The following is a 25,212-nucleotide window of genomic DNA, read 5'->3' as shown; positions in this document are numbered from 1 at the left end:
AATAGAGTAGGCAGGTTCTACATTTTTTCGTTGTGACATTTTAACATTTTGTTCATACCATAAATAAACCTAACTCTGCTTGAGTGACGTCAAAAGGTGAGATAACTAAAAGCAAAAATTATTTAAAAATCCTTCAAATAGGTAATTATTTCATCATAAGTATTTCGGTTAAGCATCCCAATTCGTAAGAGTATCTAAACTCTTCCATGTGGTTTAAATTGATTTTTAATTCACCCAGGTTTTGTAAACTTGTTTTTATACAATCCATCTATAAGATTCCTTGCAATAATCAAAGATTCGCAGTTTTCATCTCATCCCTTAAAAATTCGACGTATAAAACAGATACGTCTTACGAGTAAGTGTAACGGCTTGGGTATAGATAATTTTGCTATTCATGATAGCAAGTATGGCTTTTATCGTATCAAAGAACGCTCACTAGCAACTCTTCACACGATTGAATCAGTGGGATCAAAGACGGATATCATCTCAACAACAAAAACTCGACATGGCTCATTTAACATAGAATAGACGCCAGTGCGATAGCGAATTTCTCTCGATGATATTTATGAGAATCAAAGATTAGCACGCTGCTGTGGAGATTCTCTCTGAATCAACAAACGGTCGCTTATTCTCGTCTCGCGATCCGATTCTATACAGGCAGTTGATAATTGCGATAGAATCATTTTACTGTTGCCGCTTTTTCTAACTATGTGCATATAACCTTTGTATAAGTTGTGTCTATGAAAATGTCTGTGAATGCTCCACACAAGGGTTTTGAAATATTGCAACCTAGTATGAGAATCATCAAGTTGAATCATCGATTCGATTTTCTGCGATAATTGTCAACTTGCGATTCTCTCTTGGGAAATTCCACACAGCAACGATCATTATCAATCTGTAGTTTTTTTTAAGGGCGTGAAATACTCAGAGTATGAAGTGGAGCGAAGAAATGTAGAAAAATTCTCTCACGGTTCATGAATTGAGAGACTCGAGTTCTTGTAGCATCTTCTACCGGATTGAAAATGTTGTATACAATATTGATAAATATCGAGCAGCTTCTGTCGAATTTTTGGCAATCTCCAACACTGCTTGATAGTAGTGTTTTGTGTATTTGTATAAGAAATGTGAAAAAAACTTTGAGTAGGTAATCCCAGAGACATAACAGCGAGATTGACGTAGGACTACATTCGAGATGTGTAGGGGAGAGTGTTCGGTTACCGGCACCCTTTTTATTTAAGCTTATAACTTCTGACTAAGTGCACATTATGCGGACATATATACATCAATGGAAGGCTAAAGTCTAAGGCTAACAACTGAATAAGAAACTAAGATGATTCAATCGATTGAAAAAAACTTAATTATCAATTTAGTAAAGTGATCAATTTTGGCCATTTCAAAAAAGGTGTGCGGTTACCGGCACCCCAAGAAATTTCGCTAAAAATATAAGTAAAGACTGCAATTATTCAAAGAAAAAGCGGAATTTATTCTTTTCGAAGGCGTTTTGAACAAAAGTCTTCATTGGCCGATGCTTTGGATGGTGGCACCTTTAGTGTTGATTTGGCCGGTCTTCCACCGGCTTCGCGGGATTAAATAGGTTGCTGCAGTCAAATTTTTTGGCTTCTTATTCACTAAGCATCGTTTAATGGCATTAAAAAGTGCATTAAAGTTCATTTTCCTTGACTTGGACGATTTGTTTGAAGTCGCCATGGCTAACAGAATCAGAAAACCAAAGTTTTTACTTAAATGACAGATGTGTTGAAGCTGTCAAGTTGTCCATGTGTTGCATATCACCAGAGATGCCAGGTAATATAATAAGTTTAGCTAGAAAAAGAAAAGATCGCGACAATTTTAAAAAGTCTGCTATTTTTGACGAATGTCTGCAAACAATCGAAGTTTCAAAAGTCTTTGAACGAAAAAAGATTTACATGTTAACTAAGACACTTGATAATTTACAGACCAATTTGCAGATTTGGTATCTCTGCACATCACTGACAAGTTTTCGCGATCTATCGAAAAAAAAATGGGATGCCGGTAACCGAAATCGGTAGACATTTTGAAAATGACGAAAATAACTTTGGTTGCGAAAATTTTGATAGCATCTAGTAATAAATCACGAAATAGATCGGTTTCACCTCATAAATAAAGCTTGCTTCATTTAGAATTGGAACAAACTTTTACTCATATTGTGGCGCTCCTGGTGGACGGATTTGGAAGCTCTTGGCGCCCACGTGTCGGGAATTTTGTCAGCTTCACGTATGATTTTTGACATTCCGAAAATCGACTGTACTTTGTAAACAATCAACATGGAAGCCGAAAGAAGGAAAAAAAATTGTGCACAGTTATTTGGAAAATCCATTGTGGTCTGCACCTAGGCTAGCTAAACAGCTGAAATTGCCCAGAAATACCGTATGACGCGTTATCAAACGGTATAAGAAAACATTGACGACGATTCGGAAGCCTCAAGCTGATCGTCGGAGTCGAACTGACGACCGGAAATTGCGTAGTAAGATTTTGAAGACGATTAAGAGGAATCCTAATCTGTCGGACCGTGATTTGGCCAGAAAATTCGGTGCTGCCCATAATACCGTGAGGAGAACTCGACTCCGGGAAGGAATCAAGTCGTATCGAGCTAGCAAACAGCCAAATCGGACCATAAAACAGAATAGTGTGGTCAAAATTCGTGCTCGGAAACTATATGACCAGGTGCTGACCAAGTTCAACGGGTGTCTTCTGATGGACGATGAAACCTGTGTCAAGGCTGACTTCGGTCAAATCCCAGGTCAAAAATTTTACTTGGCAACGGCTCGGGGGGATGTTCCAGCCAAATTTAAATTTGTTTTTGCCGACAAATTTGCAAGAAAATTTATGATTTGGCCGGGCATTTGCAGCTGCGGCAAAAAAACGAAAGTTTTCGTTACAAATAAGACAATGACATCGGAACTATACCAAAAAGAGTGTCTCCAAAAACGAATTTTGCCGTTCATTCGATCCCACGACCATCCTGTAATGTTTTGGCCAGATTTGACAAGCTGTCATTACAGCAAAGCCGATTAAGAATGGTATGCAGAAAAAGTGGTCCAGTTTGTTCCGAAAAACCTTAACCCACTCAACTGCCCCCAGTTCCGCCCTATTGAGAAATACTGGGCAATCATGAAGAGGAGACTCAAGGCAAAGGGAAACGTTGTCAAAGACATCAATCAGATGACGACCTGGTGGAATAATATAGCTAAAACGATGGACGAAGAAGGTGTGCGCCGCCTACTGAGCCGTGTTACAGGAAAAATTCGAGAATTCCTTCAAAACCGTGACGAATAATTTTATCCGTATTTTTTCTTAAAAGTATGAAGAAAACGCTACATTTGTATAAAAAAAAGATCTTGAATACAATAATAAATAACTGAAATACAGGCAATTGTCTTTGTTCCAATTCTATTTGAAGCAAGCTTTATTCAATCCACTCATCATTTCGATTGATGGTTTTTAATTTATGATACCAAAAAAAAAGTCATAAAAAACTTTTGCGTTGATTTTCACGCAATTAAAATTTATTTTAAGTGCAGCAGAAAGTCCAAGCGTTTGCTTTGATGTTCGACACAAAAAGAACGTACTGCTATTACACACACACATGACAATTGTCGAAATGGCGCTATCTGCTTTCTGTCAAAAGTTGCGGTGGGGTACCGGCAACCGAACATCTTCCCCTATAGGTAGCAATTGATTTGATACCGTTTGACCATTTATGATTTGTAGTATTGAAAAGGACAATTCGGTTTTAAAAGATTGCGTTTGTATTTTATTCTCTCTGTGACACTTAACGCGCTCCGCAATTGACATGGCGGGCCTCGACGAAATGTGCGAACTTGCGTTATCGCGCTTCCTCTTGGCCTTTGCAGCGTCGTATTTTGCCTGTATGTATTGAGACATGTTCAAGCTTTCACCAATCTTTTACAAAGACAAAACTAAACGATTGGCTACATTTCTTTTATATCTTCAAAATAACTGCTTTGAGTTCCGCCCATATTAGGTTTTCAAAACTAGAGTATTTGGAAAGTTACTTCGTGAATGATTTCCGATATTAAACTGTCATAATGTTAGTTCAAGTCCCTAAGGGTGCCATATTTTGGCATTTTCTCCCATATTAAACACTGCTCGGTGAATTTTTCTTAAACTCGAAGCAACTGAATGTTGGTTTTATTTGCATTCGTTCACTACAGGGTCCGGCACTCGAAGTGTAACCAACTTCAGACCTTCGAGCCTGGCGTCAAGGTAAATGCGACATATTATCGGGAAAGTATTCTGGAGGTTGCTTTGAAGCCGTGGGCAGACAAACATTTCGGTGGCAGACCATGGACGTTTCAGCAGGACTCGGCACCGTCTCACAAAGCTCGAGTGAACCAAGAATGGCTGAAAAACAACGTTCCGAACTTCATCACGTCCATACAATGGCTCTCAAATTCACCAGATGCGAATCCAATGGATTATTCTCTTTGGGCCATTTTGGAGAGCAAAGTCCGAACTAAAAGATACACCAGTCTCGAGGCGCTGAAAAAAGTTATTGTCCACGAGTGGGCCAAAATACACTTGCAAGTCACATTCGGGCAGCTTGCGATTCGTTTTTTGACCGTCTCAAGGCCATAGTCAAGGCAAAAGGTGGTCATATCGAGCAAAAGTGAATTGATTCTGAATTTTGTATTATTTTTACTATTTTGTACTTTGAATTAAGTAAAAGTAATTTTCCAAACTGAATTTGTGTCCTTTTTAATTGGTTACACTTCGAGTGCCGGACCCTGTATACTGATTATTTCATTAGTTTTTGTTTTAAACGGATTATTTTTACTTCCGATTTGCATATTTCAAAGAAGAATAATTCCTATAGTCCTTCGGGAAACTCTTAGAATGGCCGAAAAATTATTTTTTTCTGCGTCACTCACATTTCGGTGAATTTTTCTCGAATGCAACCGACCAGTAGCTGAATGATGACGTAATCGTACATATGCTTCAATATTTCATTTATCTCAATATTTCAGTGAAAGAAGTTATCAAAATGCTATCCGGGTTTCATTTCTGGCATTCAGAAGGGACATTTTTCTCGAATTCGATGCAGCAAAATGATAGTTAACCCCCAGGGTACGGATTATAAAAAAGTTACGTTCAGTACGGACAGGGTTAGCCTAACCCGGCGACTTTGATTGGGTGTATATCGAGCTGTACTTTGTCAATTTGAATAATTTTTTTTTTATTTTGTGTGAAATTGTCTCAAAAATATAATAGAGTTGTCAGATTAATCATTTAACTGATTGAAAAAAAATTATAATGAAAAATGTGAACGGGTCTTGAATTTTTTTTGTAAAAAACGTTTTTTTTTTTCAAAATGCTGTAACTTTTTGAAAAAAAAAATATTAACATTGTATACCTCGCATTTGAAAGGTAAAAAGTAGTTCTTACAAATGTCCATAACGGTTTTTTGATTTATTCCAAAAACTATATTTTTTTTGAAAAATGAAAATACGCGTTTTTTCGAGTTGGCGAAAAAACGTTGTTTCGTTGATTTATGATGATAAAGGTTAAAATTAATTACTTTGAACGTAAAAAAATTGTTTCTCAGATATTGTTGAGTAGTATCATATAAATAAATACCAAACATAATTGTTAAAGGCGAATATTTATTATTAAAAAGTTACACAAGTCATGTTACATAATATTGCCGCACTCGCAGCACAGTTTCGCTACGTGCTCTTTACACATCGCCTTATGACATCTAAGCCACTTATTATACGTTTTTCGGTCAAAGGAACTTGGAGCAGCTGCTTCTTCTTCGCCTGACAATGGCTCTCCTTCAGATTCTGCGTCTGTTTCAGAATCGTGAGAACTTTCCTCTTCCGCACCTACGGCGTCGTCGGTGTCACTGTCATTCTCTGTAGCGCTGTCCTCCTCGTTTTCCTTGTACAACTCCTCCAAAGCAGCAACGCTTCGAGTGATTCGACGCGTTGCCATGTTTTTAATGCGTGTTCTTTAACAAAAAATTACAAGAAACAAAATTTAATGAGTTATAATTCACTACGAGCAGCAAAGATTTCGATATAAGACGTACGTTCAAGTGATTGAGATCTACTACAATACTTCGCTTACACCATGTACAACGCGTTATTTTGAGGTTAGAATCTACAAAATTAAGTAAAGAGTACGTATTCTTACTTACCTTTTTATTCCTCAGCGGCAAACAGACGAAAATTAAAACTTAATTTTTTTGAAAATTTTGGATTTTGTAACGTTCGATACGGACTGGGTGTACCATACCCGAGCACAATGTTTATATGTGTCTAGCTCGGACACAAAGCGGAGACTGACTCTGCCGCTTGGGCCTCTAATAGTGTGTACCTATAAGTTTTTTCCCCCCCCTGGTCCGGACCCCCTCGCCGACTTCTCTTCGTATGGCGCTTCTTTCAAATTTCGCTCGGGTTACGGTAACCCAGTCCGTACCCTGAGGGTTAACGTTCGTTTGGTGCAAATTTTGCACAGCGAAAAGTGCTCAAAGCTAATCAAATTATTGAAGATTTGCACTAAATTGATAATTTTTACTTTCGATTTGCAAAAAAGCAATCTCAATAGTTCATTAGATAACATTTAGAGCCATTAGAATGGTTGATTTTGTATAATGTTCTCCTTCATTGTTCACATTTCGTTTCCTTTTTATCCAAACGATCAGCAGCTGGATGACGCAATCGCTCTTGTTTGAAGCGAAACTCACACTGCGAACGTCCATCAGCAGATATGCTCACAGAAGAGCTGGTTGTTGTTTTTTCTGCGTTTATGCTTGAGGAACGGAACCTCATATTTGCCATTGACTGAAACACCAGTTGAATAATGCTGGGTGTAGTTCAACTGTCTTGGCGTAGATGGCAGCCTGCGCACCCGAGGTGTCTCCGTTCATAGATTGTCAAAGGCTCTAGCAAACGTGCAACAGGGTGTATTTAAAGATTCGGTTGTTTTTAATGTGTCGTGTTTGGACTTATTTTATCACTATTTAAAAAAAGTTTTCGTAAAAAACATGGTATTTACAACAATCATCCATTCGTTTCCTGAAAGAATTAGAAAAAAATACTCAATTAAGGAAAAGTTTATTAAGAAATCAAATCTGGAGTAATTTCGTTACACTTTCGTGTCGTGAAACTTTGAAAATGCCCCCAGGTGAGCATAGTAAAGAAAGACGTAGTCCTACGTGCAGTTCCTATTTAAAAAAAAAAAAGTTACTCTGATACCGATTTTCAACCACTCGATACTAAACATGGATTTATGTCTAAGCGCTCCACAACCAACCAACCCATTGTCTTTCATGTCCTACGTGACTGATGGTATGTCATAAGGTTTGCAAATAGACGCTATTTACACTGATCTTTCTTCTGCCTTCGATATAATTAACCACGATATAACAATTGCTAAGTTGGAAATACTTGGTTTTCGGACATTTAGCAGTGAAAATCGGCGAACTCGTTTCCAATGAGTTTATCGCTGAGTCCGGAATTCCGCAGGGTAGCCATCTCGGGCCTATAATATTTTTACTATACTTCAATGACGTCAACTTTACTTTAGAGGGTTTTCGTCTATTGAATGGATAATCCATGTGGATAAACCAGCAACGATTGATGCTTTGGAAAACAATATTCAACGTGTCATTGCTGAAATACGCTCTCAAATGCTTTAGAACGTTACCGAAAGTTGGACTTCCAGAATGCCTGAAATCATACAGGGTGAGCCATTTAAAGTGGAAGCATTTGTTTCCGAACTAAATATATGAGAAAAAAACATTCCTATTTATTTTCAATTCGATTATAATTTATTTTGGTTCAGGGAGATATGTTACAGCTATTTTTGAAAATGATATCGCGTAAATGGCCTTGAGTACAAAATGTGCCCTTTTTTCGGCGTTTTCCATCTTTTTGGCCAATGTATCGGTTGATATGGCGGCGATTTTACGTCGTATGTTGTATTAGAGTTGTGCTACGGTTCTTGGCTTATCAGGGTACACCTCGGATTTCAAATAGCCCCACAAAAAAGTCTGATGGCATCAAATCCGGTGATCTCGAGGGCCAGTTACAATCACCGTTTTTCGATATCACTCATCCGAGGAACAATGGTCAAACCAAATCGATTGTTAGTCGAGCTGTATGGCATGTTACACCGTCCTGTTGAAACCAGTAGCCATTCGAACCATTTTCACGAACAACGGGCATCACACAATCATTTATCCTGGCTTGATAACGATCGCCATCAACATTAACACCACACAAAACTGTAACTTTTTAAAGGCCGTTCCTCAATTAACAATCAATTAACTCGTCTGACATGATGAAATTGTCTTGGAATGACGCATCCAATGCGGTATGTCCTTAGTCGATCTGACAATTCTGTCAAAAGTCTGTAATCCTTCTACCTTAAATGACCCACCTTGTATTTAAATGTTAAATGCCAAGAAATTATCCATCTAATAAAAAAAATTGACATGTGTTTTATTTAAAATTCAAATCAGCAAACTCTTTTAAAAAATACCTTTTAGGAGCGTCTATAGGAAAAAATATTCTCCTGTGTGCAGTATTATTCTAGATCGCAAAGGTGTAATTGGCTGGTTCCAAATACTGCAGAGTATAATAGTACATTGAATTAGAACTGAAATATAAGTAAAATCGGAAAATGTAAATTGTTCATAAAGAATTGTAGAACATAATCCAAATATGTATCGATTGCTTGCCATTTGCAAGGGAACGAAAGTATTTATGTAATGTTTGAATCCATTCGATGCAAACAGTGCATTAAGGCGGGGCTGCTCGGGTTCAAGAAACAATGGAACACGATTTGCTCTGTATACAAAATGAGTCATCGGAATACGATTGAGTTAACACCTCCCTGAGTCCAAAACTAAAGTTTTTTGCATGTATAAACAAAACACATGGAATCTACATTTTCTGCATTCGAATCTCTTGTGAAAATATTTATTTACACACAGGGCAAACATGTTTTAAACAGTTGCCCAGATTGTCACGCGGACTTGAATGTCTTTTGTCACAGAATGATGAATCCAGCAACATTTTTGTTTTATTTGCTCTTTCAGGGGTTTCTCTATAGAAAGGTAATAGCATTGCTGGAAAACCCGACTTTCGAATGGAACCTGGGAGACCCATAGTGTAATTCATCATTCGACTCAGCTCGACGAGATCGGAAAATGTCTCTGCGTGTATGTGTGAATGTGTGTGCACCTTTCAAAGATTTTTTTAACGCTCAATTTTTCTGAAGAAGGCTGAACCGATTTCAACAAACTGAGGCTCGTTTGAAAGCTACTGTCTATCTGGAGATATAATGGTATGAAAAACGTAACCGACAAAACGCTTTATTTTTACCGCTCAATTTTCTTGGCCATGGCTTAGCCGATTTCTACTCGCCTAGGCTCGTTTGAAAGCTGCAATTAAAATTCGGATGAAGTTTGAAAATCAAATTATTCCGGTTTTTATGATATAATAGTATAAGTGACGTAAACGACTTACCGCACATTTTGCATTAGCTGAATTTTCTCGAATATGGCTTAATGAATTTCGATAAACTCAGGCTTATTTGAAAGCAAACAATGTACCAAATTTGGAAGGGTGAACAGTGCCGGGTCGAAAGATGTAATGTTGTATATGACGTAACCGACAAATCCAAGTGTTTTTCAATGCAACACAATTTTTCTAAGACGGCCGAGGAAACTAAGAATCCCTCCAGTTCGGGACTCGAATATACGGTACCTGGCTTGTAGGACTAGCGCCCTATGCTTTGAAAAGCCATGAAGCTACCCCTAATTAGTAAACCACATAGAATAGGACTTCAAAGTATGTTCATGAATTCTCTTATTTTAGCAATGATTGCAATCTCGCGTCTTATTATTTTGAGAGCGGCGTACAATAGACATATTTTCAAATCTGCCATATCAAAGACATAACTTATGATGTGTGGACAGAACTTCACTCAAACGTACCTTGCTAAAACATGGCATAATAAACGGAAAACTAACGATACCGAATATATTTTTAACCACTCGATTTTTCTATCTGTTCAAATCTACACTCTTATAAAAAATAAAATTCACGCTTGACGTAAATTCAAATGTGTCGTAATTTCTTCGGTGATGACACAATATTACATCTACTAACATGTAAATATAAATTTTGCGTCTGTATCGATGTAAGCTTGTACACACTTGTTACATCTTTATAGATGCACATAGAAGGAGCGTCGCGATTAGCTTACATTCCCAATACAAAGCATGTAAAGATAAGTCATACCATTAACTTCACAGTTCATTTAGCTGAAGCTTACATCGATACAAACGCAAAATTTATTTTTACATGTTAATAGATGTAATATTGCGTCACCGCCGAAGAAATTACGGCATGCTTGAATTTACGTCAAGCATAAATTTCGTTTCTTCTAAGAGTGTGGTCTTTGTCCAAGTTTATTGATTTAGTCTTTGCCCAAGTTTAAATATTAAACTCAGAGACGGCACAGTGATAAGAATGATGTCATACACTCCTAGGTGAGCTTTATCATGCATGCAATTCAATCGTCGTTTCTTATCGCTTATCGAAACGCAACTATTGATAATTTGTTTCCCGCTAAATTTTTTTCAAACCATACTATTCTGCTCAGTCCTGCTGCATACATTGTGTTAAGTGCATACGCGAAAAAAAATGCCAGAAGTTCAATCATTCATATTTCTTGATTTAGTTAGTACGAACTATCCTAAGGCGATGGGGGAAATCACAGAGATTTCATTGCTAGCATGTTCGAAACAACAGATCCTTGACACGGCCTATGATGATCTTCCGAGAATTCTCCATAAATTGACCATTTGCATTAATCCGCAAATAGAATACTTTGAATGAACGGAAACAGGTATGATTTTGAAACGATTATGGGAGTGTTTTCAAACAATTGTATTTGTAGGCCTCTCCAAAGAATTACTGGAGAATGAATCACCTCTTGATGAGGACACAGGTAATGAATTAAATTTTATTAGAGCAATTTTAAAAATTAAGAAGTGAGTCACTGTCATTAACCCATTTTTACACCTAGACCTTCATTGACTAAGCCTTTTCGTACGAAGTATTCGATTTACATAACTATTTTCACGAACCAAATCACAAAAACTGTCATGTTTTTCTAACAATGTAACCTGCTATGACAATATTCGTATCTTATACTTTTGAAACTGGTTTGACGGATAGTTACTGTAAAACAACGTTTGAACTCGATTCAGTATTCAAGATGGCGACTTCTGGGTTGACAGAACTGGCACATTCAAGCAGAAATGCAATATTCTGAAGGTGTTTCATAGCCGTTTCTGCTCGAAAATGCAAAACCAGAGCAATCCACGCCACTAGTGTTTTTCAACGAAGAACGCCATTAGAAAACCTCTACAACATGGGTATTTTCGGAACGGATTTGATTTTTAGATATCGGAATACGATGTTTCCAAAATCCAAGATGGCGACTTTCAGTAAATTATGGGCATTTTCTGAACGGATTTGATGAGTTGATACCGAAAAACGAGGTTTGGGATCGTTTCAAAAACCTAGATAACCACTTCTGGTTTATCGATATACTTTGAAAATCTTCACAATATGCGTATTCACGAAACGGATTTGACAAGTACGCAACGGAAAATGGTGGTTTTATTGGTAATTTCCTCATTTTAATTTTTTTTTCTATTGATATCAATTGGAAGTCTCCGTCTTAGATTTAGAAACGACTAGAAAATGTCATTTTCAGGCGTGCATACTTAAAATTCGATCCAAAACTAATCATATTGTATTGCATCTTGGACTTCGGAACGATCCTAAATATCATTCTCCTGCATCTAATCAATAATGATTTTCGAGGAATAATCACAAATCGGAAGTCGTCACCTTGAAACGATCTCAAACATCGATTTATGACATCTACTTATCAAATCCACTTCTAAAATACGCATATTCAAAGGGGTTTCTAGGAATAAAGTAATAAACCGGAAGTCGCCTTATTGGATTTCGCAACGGCCTCAAACATCGTTTTCCGGTACCTACTGTTCGCCTTACGTTAGGTTCATATCCTTCAATGTAGGATCTAGTCTCCTTAATTGTAAATTACTTATCGATAAAATCACAAACCACTTCTCGTTAGTGTAATCATTAAGTTATTCTCGTTAATTTCCAGTGCTACTCTTAAAGTTATTCTTGAAACGCTTGCCAACACCCATTTGTTTGGTAGCGCACAATGGAAGGTCTTACGACTTCGTCATGCTGAGAAAACACATGGAAGCTGCACTACCCAATGACATTTATTGCTTGGACTCACTACGCTATTTTAGATGTATGGAGAAAAGCAGCATAGCATCAGGACAAATAGCGGCAACTGTACCAACGATGGTCGTTTCAATGAAGGAGGAGGAAGCAGAACATCGACCGAAAACTATTGCGGATTTCTTCGCTAAGAAAAAAACAAATAATTCTTTTGCAAGAAAACCTCTAACGGAGATTCTCCCCAAAAAAGTGGCCCGTAGAAGCTTAAAATTAGATGATATTTTCAAAAGATTGTTTGAAAAATCTCCCCAGCGCAAAAACAACGCCGAATACGATGCAGAAACATTGCTGAAATGTGCGATCGCCACAAATTGCAAGTTCGTGGAGTTCGCAGAGAAGAATTGCGATAGGTTCTTCAAGCTTCCCGAGAACTAACTAACTAATAAACTAACCATTGCATATCATTCCGATGAGGTAGATGCTTTTGGAAATACAATATTAACTTATAGTTCAATAATCTAGAATTTATCAGTCTGTTTTGTGGTGAACAATTTTTCAAAAAGAAATTCCGTAAAATTGGCTCCATTTTGTTAAGCAGTCATGCGAGTAATCATCGACAAGAATAAAAGTACACGCTTAGGAAAAGTTATTCAGAGTTTGAGTACTAGGTACTCATTTTCAAATGATACATGGAAACGTCAAAAATTGAGTAGTTACCATCAATAATAATGAGTAACTCTAAATTTGAGTTTAACCTAAAAACTCGTTTGTATGTTACTATTCGCAAGATCAGTCTAAAAGTTGTAATAACCATTTGTAGCAACAGGTTCTATATTTTGTTAGTGAGATCGCGTATTTCAAGAGTGAGTCGCTTAACACAAACGGTGTTGTGTCTGCAAAAAACACAATTTTTAGACTGTCCTCTTGGTTGTGCCATCGACGCAGTTATTGTGTCCAGAAGGGATCCGAACTGTGCTTCAAACAAATATCCTCAAGTGTGGCATTTATGAGGAACAAGAGTCTGATTTGTTGTCTGAGCAGTACTGACATGTGTGTTAAGCTACGATTGACACACTACTTTAAGCGATCGCCACTTGATATGATATTAGAAACTAGAATTGTAAACGGAATAATAAAAAAACATAGAAATCAATTGTAAACGAAATAATAAAAAAACACAGTAAGATTGTTTTATGTGTTGCGTGTCAATTACTTAATATTTTAATACAATACAATTAAAAAAAGGAGCTATTTTACGCAAATTTGGTATATGTGGAATAAAATTTCATACAGAATTTAACTAATTACTCTATTTTTGGCACAAGGGAAAATAAGGCGTTACTCAGTAAATGAGTAGATTTTACCCAAAAATCGTTTCCAGTGAAAAAACTCAAATTTGAGTAAATAAGGAGTTACTAAATTAGAGTTGTTCCACTTTTTCTATAGATGAGTGGGATCTTACTCATTTTTGAGTAACTATTTTTAAACGTGTATTGCAGATGTAGTCAAAGTTTTTCAATTCACCTAGTTGTGAAATGATCCCTTTCTCATATTATTTTTATTGCCAAAAATATAACTGGAAGATTTCGCAAAAAAAATTTCAATCTTGAGTCAAATAAAAAAACTTTCTTTGGGTATGAACTAACATCACCTTTTCAATTTTGTAAACAAGTTAATAAGAATGTTTCTTTATTTTGCATCGACGCACTAAATGATTAAACACACTTTAGCTTATAGATCTGGCACCGGAAGTCGGACCCGGATGAAATTGAACAGGAACCTATGAGACTTTGGGAACTTTTATTTGAGCCTAAGTTTATGGAAATCGATCAGAGTCTCGTTTTAGTAATTTTGACCACAATTTTCGGTACTTCGAAGCCGAAGTCGGTTCGTTAAGTAAGTAACTAATATAGCCTACAAATTGAATCAGTTTTGAGCAAATCTAGAAGAATTTTACCATTTTTAGCATCGTCGCTCTAAATAACGGTGTGCAATTTTAAACACACTTTAACCTATGAATGCACAATGAAATTCAATAGCAACCTATGTGTCTGTGACATAATTTGACACATACTCACACACATACATACATACAAAGACATATCTCAGTTCGATGAACTGTGTCGAATGATATAGAACACAGCCCTCCGGGCCAATTTTTCAAGTGATTGCATAAACTTTCTTTATGAGAAAGGCAGTAAATATACTTTTATAGAAAAGCATCATGATGATCATGATTTTGTAATAAAACTAGGTACAGATTGAATAAAAGATTTACCTATTTCTCACCTAAAAATATAGATTTAAATGTGGCAACCCTGCACGCTATACGAAATTGAACAAAGCACGCTGCGAACGGAGCAACGCTGCATGTACCATCGAATACTAGTTTTGTATCGCCATTTTGAATGACGATTTAAATGTTTTGACACTCATCGCGCTATAATTTCGGAACCGGATGAAATTGCACAGCATATTTTAAGACAATGAGAGCTTTACGGGGCGGGTAGGATCTAACACTTTTGAAAAATCGTTCATTTTTTTTCTTTGTATTTTCTAATCGAAAAACATTTCAAGAACATTCTGTGAAAATTTAAACTCAGCAAGTTATGGGCCTTTACCTTTGCTTATCTTATACTGCGAAGAAGTAAGAGCTCGGTGCACAGGCCCAAGATTTCTGCTTCGATTGACTTAAAAACTGATGTTTTTTCCCTTGATTTGGACCCTATCCCCACTTAACGAGTAGTATTAGGTGTACAACTTTGCTTCCGCCGTTTTTTTCCAAAATTCAAAGCTTTATTGCGAAAAAGTGCTTACAGATGTATTATTCAAGTAATGTCCGTATAGCGACAACTTTCTCCCTTCTGTCCGGAAATTTTCGGACACCGGCTCGAAAAAAGGAGTCCTCTTTTGACGCTATCCATGAAGCAATCCATTTTTCCAACTCTTCGAAGGATTGAAAATGTCGATCTGCCAGGCCGTGTGCCATCGAACGGAATAGGTGGAAGTCAGAAGGGGCGACATCTGGGGAATACGGCGGGTGGGGCAAGACTTCCCATTTCAGCGTTTCCAGGTACTTTTTGACCACATTTTCGACGTGAGGCCGAGCATTGTCGTGTTGGAGGATGACTTTGTCATGTCGCTCTTGATATTGTGGCCGCTTTTCTTTTAGTGCGCGACTAAGGCGCATCAGTTGCGTTCGGTAGCGATCTCCTGTGATGGTTTCACCCGGTTTTAAGAGCTCGTAGTAAATTGTTATTTTTCTTTGAAGGTTTTTTCTCTTCCACTATCATGTTTGTCTTCGACATCGAAATCACCATTTTTAAAACGTTGAAACCACTCCCGACACGTTCTTTTACTCAGAGCAGCATCACCGTAAGTTCCTGAAAGCATTCGATGCGCTTCAGTTGCATTTTTTTTTCGAATTGTAACAGAAAAGTAAAACTTCCCGCAAACGGCGAGAATTGGGCACATAAACAGACATTTTTGAGCGTGAATAATACGAAAACAAGAACAACTGTCACAGAAACGGCGATGACAATTCGTTAGGCACTGTACACACTCACTTTAAGGGCATTATCATCTATGTATTTTAACCAGCCTCAGCCGGTACAGCCACCTATCGGAAAACGGCACCTGTACACCTGATAGTTTTATATATTCGCTAACTAACAATATCTGCAAACTAGATGAATTTAGCATTAAGTTTTACAAAAATATGCACCTCGTTTCGCCATCGCTTATGAGAAAATACTCATGAAATTGAAACTTTTATACTAATCGCACTGTAATACTGGAACCGGAAGTCGAATCTGAGTCAACTTTTCGGAGACTTTTGAAAGAATTTTACGACCTTTAGTTTACTCCTTAGTTTGTGAAAATCGGTCCAAAAATTTTCGAGAAAATTAAGTGCGCATTTTTTTTTAAATTTGCACATATTCCCTTGTAATTCCGGAACCAGAAGTAGGATCCAAATGAAATTTAGAAAAGTTGTATGAAGCCATAAGACCTTTCATTTGAATCTAAGTTTGTGAAAATCGGTTCAGCCATCCCTGAGAAAATTGAGTGGCATTATTTGTCACATACATACATGCATACACACAAACGCGCGCGCGCACACATTTTGTGATCTCGACGAACTGAGTCGAATGGTACCGAGCCTCGGTTGTAAAGTCGGTTTTCACAGCGATTACATAGCCTTTCTATATGAACAAAGCAAAAATGAATTAAAATTTGACAGTCAGGCAATTATTTTGTTAATTTCTCTTTATACTTTCAGTCAAAACAAATATTCCAATAAAAAGTTTTCAATACACTGTCAAATGAAGTAAGTTTCTCTGGAAGTTTCTTTTTACGTTCTCTGCATTGCAGTAATTCACAGCCTTCTTAATGAAACTGAGCTTTGCTTGATTCAGAAGTTCAAACAAACAGACATGACACTCAAATTAAGTTTTTGAATCATTTTAACGGTAATTTCGAATATACCGTTAGTTGGCACAGCAGTCACCTGTGTCATGATGGCGCCACCAACAGACTTGTAACACCGTCAAAAACACCCAGTCCGTATTCCAAACTGAGTTTATTTTTGCCTTTCTCATATAGAAAGGTTATGCAATCACTGTGAAAACTGACTTTTGAACCGAGGCCCGTAGAGCCGAGTTTCATATACCATTCGACTCAGTTCGTCAAGTACGCAAAATGTCTGTATGTATGTATGTGTATGTGTGTGTGTGTGTGTGTGTATGTAACGTTATTTGCACTCACTTTTCTCGGAGATGGCTGAACCGATTTTTAGGAACTTATATTTAAATGAAAGGTCTTGTAACCCCACACAAAGTTCCTGAATTTTATTCGAATCCGACTTCCATTTTCGGAATTACTAGGTGATATGCGCAAAAAAAATTAAAATAAGTGAACTTAATTTTCTCAGAGACTGCTGAACCGATTCTCACAAACTTAGATTCAAATAAAAGGTACAATTGTCCTATACAAAGTTCCTGAATTTGATTTTGATCCGACTTCCGGTTCCGGAGTTACAGGGTGATTAGCGAAAAAAAATCTTTTTTCAAAGTACTTCCTCACTTTTCTCAGAGATGGCGAGACCGATTTCATCATAATTTGATTCAAATGAAAGCTCTTACTGTCCCAGATAAAACTTACGACTTCCGGTTCCGGAAGTATATGGTGAAGTCTGTTAAAATTGGATACCGTCACTTGAAGTGGTGAAACAGAACACGTAAAAAAATCTCAACTTGCCTTGAAACTATTCCAATCGGTAGCCATTGTCAATAGACAACCAAACAACTCGATTCCGACTATGCTGGTTCTCGTTTCCTGATTCCGGAAGCACCGGAAATAAAAAGTGAAATAATTTTTAAACTTGCCTCAAAACTTTTCCAATCGGTAGTCATTGTCAGTAGACGGCCAAACATTAATTTGGCTTTCTTGTTTTTTCTTCGGTTTTTGATGAACAACCGAAGATTGTAACCATAGACTCAAAAATGGATCCCAGTCGCTTTTCTCGAAACAAACTTCGCTTATACCGATTCCCAGATTCCGGTTTCAAAAGTACCTCTTTCGTTTCCTCAGAGATGGCATAACCAACCTGAGTACTGTTTCACTCTGTAGTTTAATGATGAATACCACACTTTTATGTATGAGAATATGTGAGATATGAGAGGGGCATCATTACACCACTAGGTGGATTGAAACAGTTTTTTTTTTAATCCCGTAAGCTCTCAAGAGTAAATGATTGGTCTTAGCTGTAGTTTGCTTAAATTTTTGTAATATAAACAACAACTCACAAAAAAGCACTAAATTTAAAAACATTTGCCATGTTTTCTTTCGACACCAATAAAAACGCATGAAGATAAAGATATATAACATATATTATGAATAATACGTTCATTTATCGTTAAGACAAAAGCTGAAAAACCAGTAAAACAATGATGTAGCAGATTTACTAACAGCCGGCTGACTAGAGTTTTACTAATTCCGGAAAGTAATCGTTTCGTGCACCGCACTTTCTGTTTAGGTGGTATTGTTCACCAAGTCTTATTCAGAGCTTCACCCATCCCTACTATAACCAGGTTGGGAATTTTGAATGGAAATACATGTTGATTGTAAGTAATAGATTCAAGATACTTTATTCCATAAAGTTGCCTTCGAAAGCCTTAAAAAATTAAGTAAGCCTTAATGAAAATTCACTTTTATTCAGCTGCACTTTTTATCACAACAAAGCAATACATCATCACTTTCCGCAAATGCTCATTATTCGGCAAGAATTTCGATATTTTCACTTCACTAAATTTTTTGACACTACCTTTCAATAAAAGCACAAATTGTTTTCAAAAACTGTATGAAACAGTAAAAAATGACACAATACTTTCGACGGTGAACTAATACGACCGGTTTTTAAGACATGACTTGCAGTCTCACTCCGAGAATGTTGAGTATTTTATTTTATTTTCTATTCATTGTGCATTTTCACTGATTCGATCAAACGCGAAGTGCAACAAAGGGCAACCTACTTCAACTTCGATTAGATCCGCAGAGCTCAGCTCTTTAACAGTACCGATATAGTAAATGACCGAGTTGTTCAAACGTTGACAGCATCCAGGTCATTTTTTTCAAAAATCTGTGTTCAAGCCAAAAACCTATTTGTGAAAAACTGTGATCGATTTCAAAAATCTGTGATTAATTTCAGAATCTGTGAAAATCTGTGATCATTTCCAAAAATCTGTGAAAATCTGTGCCATTTTTAAAATCTGTGCAGAAAGTTGAAAATCTGTGAAACACAGATTAATCTGTGAACCTGGCATCCCTGAATGAACCTCCGAATACGATTTAACGCGAAATTCGTCAAATAGTAGTGATTCAGTGTCTCAAACAAACAGAGATGCCAGGTCAGTAGATTTCTTATAAAGTGCTGCAGACATTTTTTGTTGCAGACTTTTGAAAATCGAGTTTTTCGCCAAAATTTACAGACTTTCGAAATGGAATGTCTTTTTTTCTTTTTTGCTAGCCAAGCCAGTTTTCTGTATCATATTTTTTAGAGAAATACAGTCCGCAGACATTTTTCAGATTTAATGACTTTTGCATCCCTGTCTAGAAATATTTGAATTTTTTACCTGGCATCTCTGGAAACAAGTGTTCACTTATCTTATCAAATAGCCGCTGCAGAACCGAATGAATAAAATATTGCACTGGTGATATCGATTGCTGTCATTCCCCTCACAGTATTTCAAATCAGTCTAAATCTGAAAAATGCGCACACCTAACTGATTACATGCATTTTGAATCATGCATAAACTGCAATCGCTGCTCAGTTGTAGTGCATAAGTTGAATCAAGTGCACATACAAAAAGCCATGCCAGAAGTTAAATCCTTGGTGTTTTTTGACTTGGAGACAACCAATTTTTCCTGGGAAAAATCTCCGAAAATTGCAGAACTTTCACTGATAGCATGTTCAAAGCAACACTTGCTCAACACGCAGCGTGGAGTTGGTCCAAAAAATGTCGGAAAACTAACCATATGTATGAATCCACGACGCGCCATTCACCCATGGATATCACGAACTTCAGGTATGGTTTCGATATTATTAAATCTCAGTGGTGAAATAATTTTAAATGGGTCATTTTTTAGAACTCTACAATGATTTATTGGAGCATGAAGCGATATTTGACGAAAAAACAGGTATTGAAATAATATTTATATATTTCCAAGAAAAACGTACCTCCTGCAACTTGCAAATGACAAGTGATTAACTGTTTAATATTGATTATCGAAAAACAAAGTATCGTGTACAGATTTATGAAATAGTTCAAAGATTTCTGTTCAAATAGATATCATAAACAATTTGTTCAATTTGGAACATTTGGTTTAGGTTGAACTAATAAATCGCACGAACAGCTCAATGTAAACTGTCAATGCACAGTTGAGAGGAAGACGAATGGAAAAAAATTGAAAAAAGCATTTGTGTTATATAATTTTTCTATGCTGAACTAATACTCATACAATTACAGCACAACTTATTGCGCAGTTTTTGGAACATCTGCAACAACCAACATGTCTGGTAGCGCACAATGGATACCGATTCGACTTCATCATTTTGCAAAATGAGCTGAAAGCTCGAAATGCTACACTACCCAGTGACGTTTACTGCATTGATTCACTGCCGCTCTTCCGACAACTGGATCTAAACAGGAGTTGGAAAGGCCAAAGGTTCCGACTACGTGATGTTTATGAACGATCGTTTAGAGAACTACCGAAACGCTTACATTACGCAGAAAGCGATGCAGATACATTGTTAAAATGTGCATCGGCCATCAACGGCGAATTTGTGGCATACATTGAAGAGCATTGTGTGCTCTTCAATAAATTTTCGGGACAATTTGGTTGATCCTTTTTAGTGTAAATGCCATGTATAGTTCGCCATCCGTCACTCACGATCACGTTCATCATTTGATTCCGTATCGAATATATTATTTTTATAAAATTTTCACTACATCTCTATAAAACCCAAAGATAAGAACGAATAAAAAATAACGACAAAACACTCATTCCTTTTGAACTTCTGGAAAATAACAAACGCACAGTGGCAAAAAGCACCAACATCGTGATTGAAGATTCCCAACAGTTTTTTTTACGTGAATAGAACTGAACTCAGTTTCTTCATCAAAGTTCGGAATTCAAGTTTAAATTTCTGTTCTAGAACTTAAATTTCAGTTTATAATTCAAGAACTAAACTTAGTTATTCATGTAGACACGTATTCGTGCATAGATTTGTATATCTTTATACAAGTCGGAAAGTTGTAAACTACCATAACCTTCTCAATTTGTAAACAGTTATGTAAAGTTAATATAGATTTAAATGTGGCAACACTGCACGCTGTACAAAATTGAACAAAGCACGTTGTGTTCTAGGCGTTGGTTTTTTATTCTTCCATACCAGCAAGTACCGATTTTGCATCATTTTGTATGACAGTTTGAAAGTCTTGATAAGAATCGTCCTATAATTTCGGAACCGTAAGTCGAATCCGGATGAAATTACTCAGCATCTTTTAGGACACTGAGAGCTTCAAAAATCGTAGTGAGTTCCATTGTTGGAACTTTTCTTCATTATTATCGGTGCGTTCGGAAGCGGAAACCGGGGACTAAGAGTCCCAAAGTAGATTTATATATGAACAGCTGAAAGCAAAAATCGGATAAGTGCAACTTAGTTTGGAAAATCCGTTTAAGTATTTTTGAATGCAAAAATCGGATAAAAACATTGAGAGCAAAAACCGGACATGGATTTTACAATGCAAGAATCGTTTAAAAACATCTTTTCTGCAATTTTTCACTTATCGCGCTGTAATACCGGAACCGAAAGTCGGATCTGGATTAACTTTTCGGGTACTTTTTAAAGAATTTTAGGACTTTTCATTCTTTAAAAAGTACCCGAAAAGTTAATCCAGATCCGACTTTCGGTTCCGGTATTACAGCGCGATATCTGAAAAATTACAGAAAAGATGTTTTTAAACGATTCCCGCATCTTAGTATGTAAAAGTCGGTAGAGAAATTTCCGAGAAAATTTAGTGCGTTTTTTCTCATAGATTTGCACTTATTGCCTTGTAATTTCGGAGCCGGAAGTCAGATAAAGATAAAATTCAATAGCGAACTATGGGACCATAACACCGTTCATTTGAATCTGAGTTTGTGAAAATCGATTCAGCTATCTTTGAGAAATTGCTTGACATTATGAGTGACATTTGTTTGTATTCAACTGGCGCATCTTTTGATGTAAAAGATCATGTTTGGATTTAAATCTGAATTTTAATTCTCTTAATCGAATTCGAAAATTATTGCACTTCACAGTAAAGTTGTAGGAAATTATATTATGAGCAACTTTACTGAAGAAGCCTATCTTCCTATCTTTGATCAAGTTACATCAATTATTCGGAGTAAAAGTAGGGTGGCTCTCAAAATATCACTTTTGTGAACATTATTACGAGAAAAACCGACTTCCGAAGATTTGTCGAGCAAATCATTGCGCACAATTCTGTTCCACTAAGCTTTTCAATTTAAGCTACCATCCAAAAGTTATGATTGTTTTTTCGAGTAAAAACTAGTCAAACTTCTAATATAAATATTTGACAGATGCCAGATCGATAAAGACTAATCTCATACGGTTTCTGAAAGGCCATAAAGTATGGAGAATTTGAAGAGAAATCCGGGAGAGTGTTATTTTTTAACTCATTTAAATTAGTGTTCAAATTGCCTTACAAAAAATCGAGTCAAGTCTTATAACTCTCAAACGCCAAAACGTTTCAACGTATTACCTTCAGCAAAACTATGGTTTCTGATGAGCCCTATACGTTTCTCATACATTTTTTCTCGAAAAATTATAAGAGCAATTCCAGGAATGAGTAGACCAAAAAGGTGACAAAATCAGAATCGACCTTCTCCGATTTGGATGGAACTTTGCACATGGCATCAGTATGGCAAACCATAAGTTTTGAACCGATGGAGAGGTCAATCCGACTCACGACTGATTTTTAAAAAGGGCGTATGTATTTTTGCATTTCATAACAATTGATTTTTTCAAATTTTTGTAACTCGGAAACCGTAAATTGTACAAAAATGGTGTTCAGGAAGAAGTTGTAGGGAATCGATTGGGCACTGTAAAAAAAATATACACTGAAAAAAATATGCACTTCCTCATTTTTCAAAAGGCACGGATGGAATAGCCATCAATCTGTAGGTTTTAATAACAGCTTGAAAATAAAAACTATCAAAAAAAATTAAAACCCTGATTTTTTTTAACTTTTTCGGATTATTTTGTAATTAATAAAAAAATCGAAAATTTTTTTCAGTGTATATTTTTTTTAGAGTGCTCAACCGGTTCCCTACAACTTCTTCCTGAACGCCATTTTTGTACAATTAACGGTTTCCGAGTTACAACGATTTGAAAAGGCAATTTTTGTGAAATGCAAAAATACTTACACCCTTTTTAAAAATCAGTGGTAAGTCGGATTGACCTCTCCATCGGTTCAAAACTTATGGTTTGCCATACTGAAGCCATGTGCAAAGTTTCATCCAAATCGGAGAAGGTCGAGTCTGATAATCTGCTAAACATTTCTGGAATTGCTCATAAACAAGAATATTATAAATAGATTTCTCGCTCAACAAATAAAATTTTCTCGCTGGCGTCGAAAAGGCGATTGATTTACGATCCATTATTACAGTTTTCGCGTCGTAAATTTTCAAAAGGAAACATGAGAGAACAGTGGATGGTAGTTTTGAATATATTAGATCTAAATTGTCTTAATTATCAACAACCAAACATTTTACCTGTCTCCTATTTTTTATTGTTTGGCAATGTTCAAATCGAATCTGCAGTTTTTTGCAAGTTTCTGTCATTTTTTCAGTATGTTTGTCATAGAAAACTGATTCAATTCGTTGAAAATCGTACCAGACTATTAATAAACAGAATCATACCATTATTTATTGATCATGCCCTCTCAGATCAGTATGGTAGCGCATCGTTCAGCTTTTAATCCAGACCGCACTGGAACAATCTTACGAAGTCTCCTCGTGACACAATTACGCAAGTGCTGACGATTCGCATAAATATTGATTCACGTTCTACAGTTCTTGCTATTGTAAACCAAAAACCGCTACTCGAAAAGTCATGTTCAAAATGTTGGACATGGTGGTACATTTTTAAAAAGCAACAATCACTCACGACCTCTCGAGATGCCACCAAGTACCGGCAGAGAGAGTACGCGATCAAAAAAAAAAACAAATAAATCTGCAACTTTGTTGCCGTCTTTAACGTCGGTGGTGCCAGTTCAAATGGTAGCTGCTAACATTGTGCAACATGTTTCGATTGAACTTTTGGATCACGCCAAAGACATGAATAGTCGCACTCGCAGTGTGACGCCTCCCATCGATCGCGACTGTCAGTCAACACGAGGTCCGTCAAGCCGTTTTTCTGCCGGACTGTATTGGTTGGTTGGTGTTGTTTTGTTTTTCGATTTCACCGGTATCATATGGATTTACTTGATCTCAATTGAGCGAGAGTAGCCTGAATTCGTGTAGAAGTTAGATCAGAGTGTTACTTCGCGAAGATAAGATAATTGAAGCTTCCTGATTAACTGCAGTGCAATGATTTTTGAGCTTACTTGATACTTTCTAGCCATAACTACCAGTTAAACCCGGTTCCCTTATTATGTCACATTCCCACATCCTGAAGAAAAGTGAAACTGATTTCCCATAACTCGATTACGAAAGGCTACAGCTTGCCGGTCACTGGTAATTGATCATCAAAAAATCGACTAGTGATCCATCAGATCATGCGGTTTTTGTGGTTCCACTCACAACATTCTGCTACCGAGAGTGTCGATAAGCAAAAACGTTGACTTCTTTTTTTTTGGCTGCTTGCACGCGCACCGCCTGGCTGCGGTTTCACAGTTTCACCTTTGTTCCACGCGGTGACGGTGAGCCCACCGAAAAGAGGATTAGTATTGATTACCTCCCAGGAGTCTGTCTGGGCTATCTACGGCTGCATGGGGTGCGTTCAACTTCTGCCGAAGTTAATTGAACTAATTAACATCCGTATCCAAAATCCATGCACTTTGTTTGTACGATGATCTCTCGACTTAACTCCCATTTGTTTCGATTCATTTTAGGCCAATTTTTTGGGTAATTTTTGCTTTCGTTGTTCAATGAATTAACACGAATGATTATACTGCCACTTTTACTTTCATAGCGAGCGACGGTGGAAACCCCCCGGTGAAATTGTAATTTGCCTGCCCATTAATTGTGCGTGGACTCTTCTGGGACCCCGTCAACCAGCTAGGCCACCACGGACATAAATCAATTCTCCGCAAATTAGTGCAAATGAGTTACTTTCTTCTTT

General features: G+C 36.9%; 2 protein-coding genes across 2 annotated transcripts in view; both read left to right on the top strand.

Annotated features, from left to right (window-relative positions):
* Window positions 1–25,212, top strand: part of LOC131434407 (uncharacterized) — a 1,178,250-nt gene that overhangs the window by 1,059,771 nt on the left and 93,267 nt on the right. The window lies entirely within an intron of this gene.
* LOC131434408 (uncharacterized) lies at window positions 10,496–13,728 on the top strand. Its single transcript, XM_058601082.1, has 2 exons — window positions 10,496–11,025; window positions 12,223–13,728. The coding sequence occupies exons 1-2, from the start codon at window positions 10,926–10,928 to the stop codon at window positions 12,741–12,743; spliced, it is 621 nt and encodes a 206-aa protein (XP_058457065.1). The 5' UTR covers window positions 10,496–10,925; the 3' UTR covers window positions 12,744–13,728.

Source organism: Malaya genurostris, chromosome 3, assembly GCF_030247185.1.
Source record: "Malaya genurostris strain Urasoe2022 chromosome 3, Malgen_1.1, whole genome shotgun sequence".
NCBI classification, from domain to species: Eukaryota; Metazoa; Arthropoda; class Insecta; order Diptera; family Culicidae; genus Malaya; species Malaya genurostris.
The sequence above is the reverse complement of the archived record's forward strand: the minus strand, read 5'-3'. Positions and strand labels throughout refer to the sequence as shown.

Bases quoted from the DNA above. Each gene is read 5' to 3' on its own strand.
- LOC131434408 (XM_058601082.1), top strand. From the start codon at position 10,926: ATGATTTTGAAACGATTATGGGAGTGTTTTCAAACAATTGTATTTGTA. The intron at 11,026-12,222 runs GTAATGAATTAA...GTTAATTTCCAG, and splicing joins ACCTCTTGATGAGGACACAG to TGCTACTCTTAAAGTTATTC.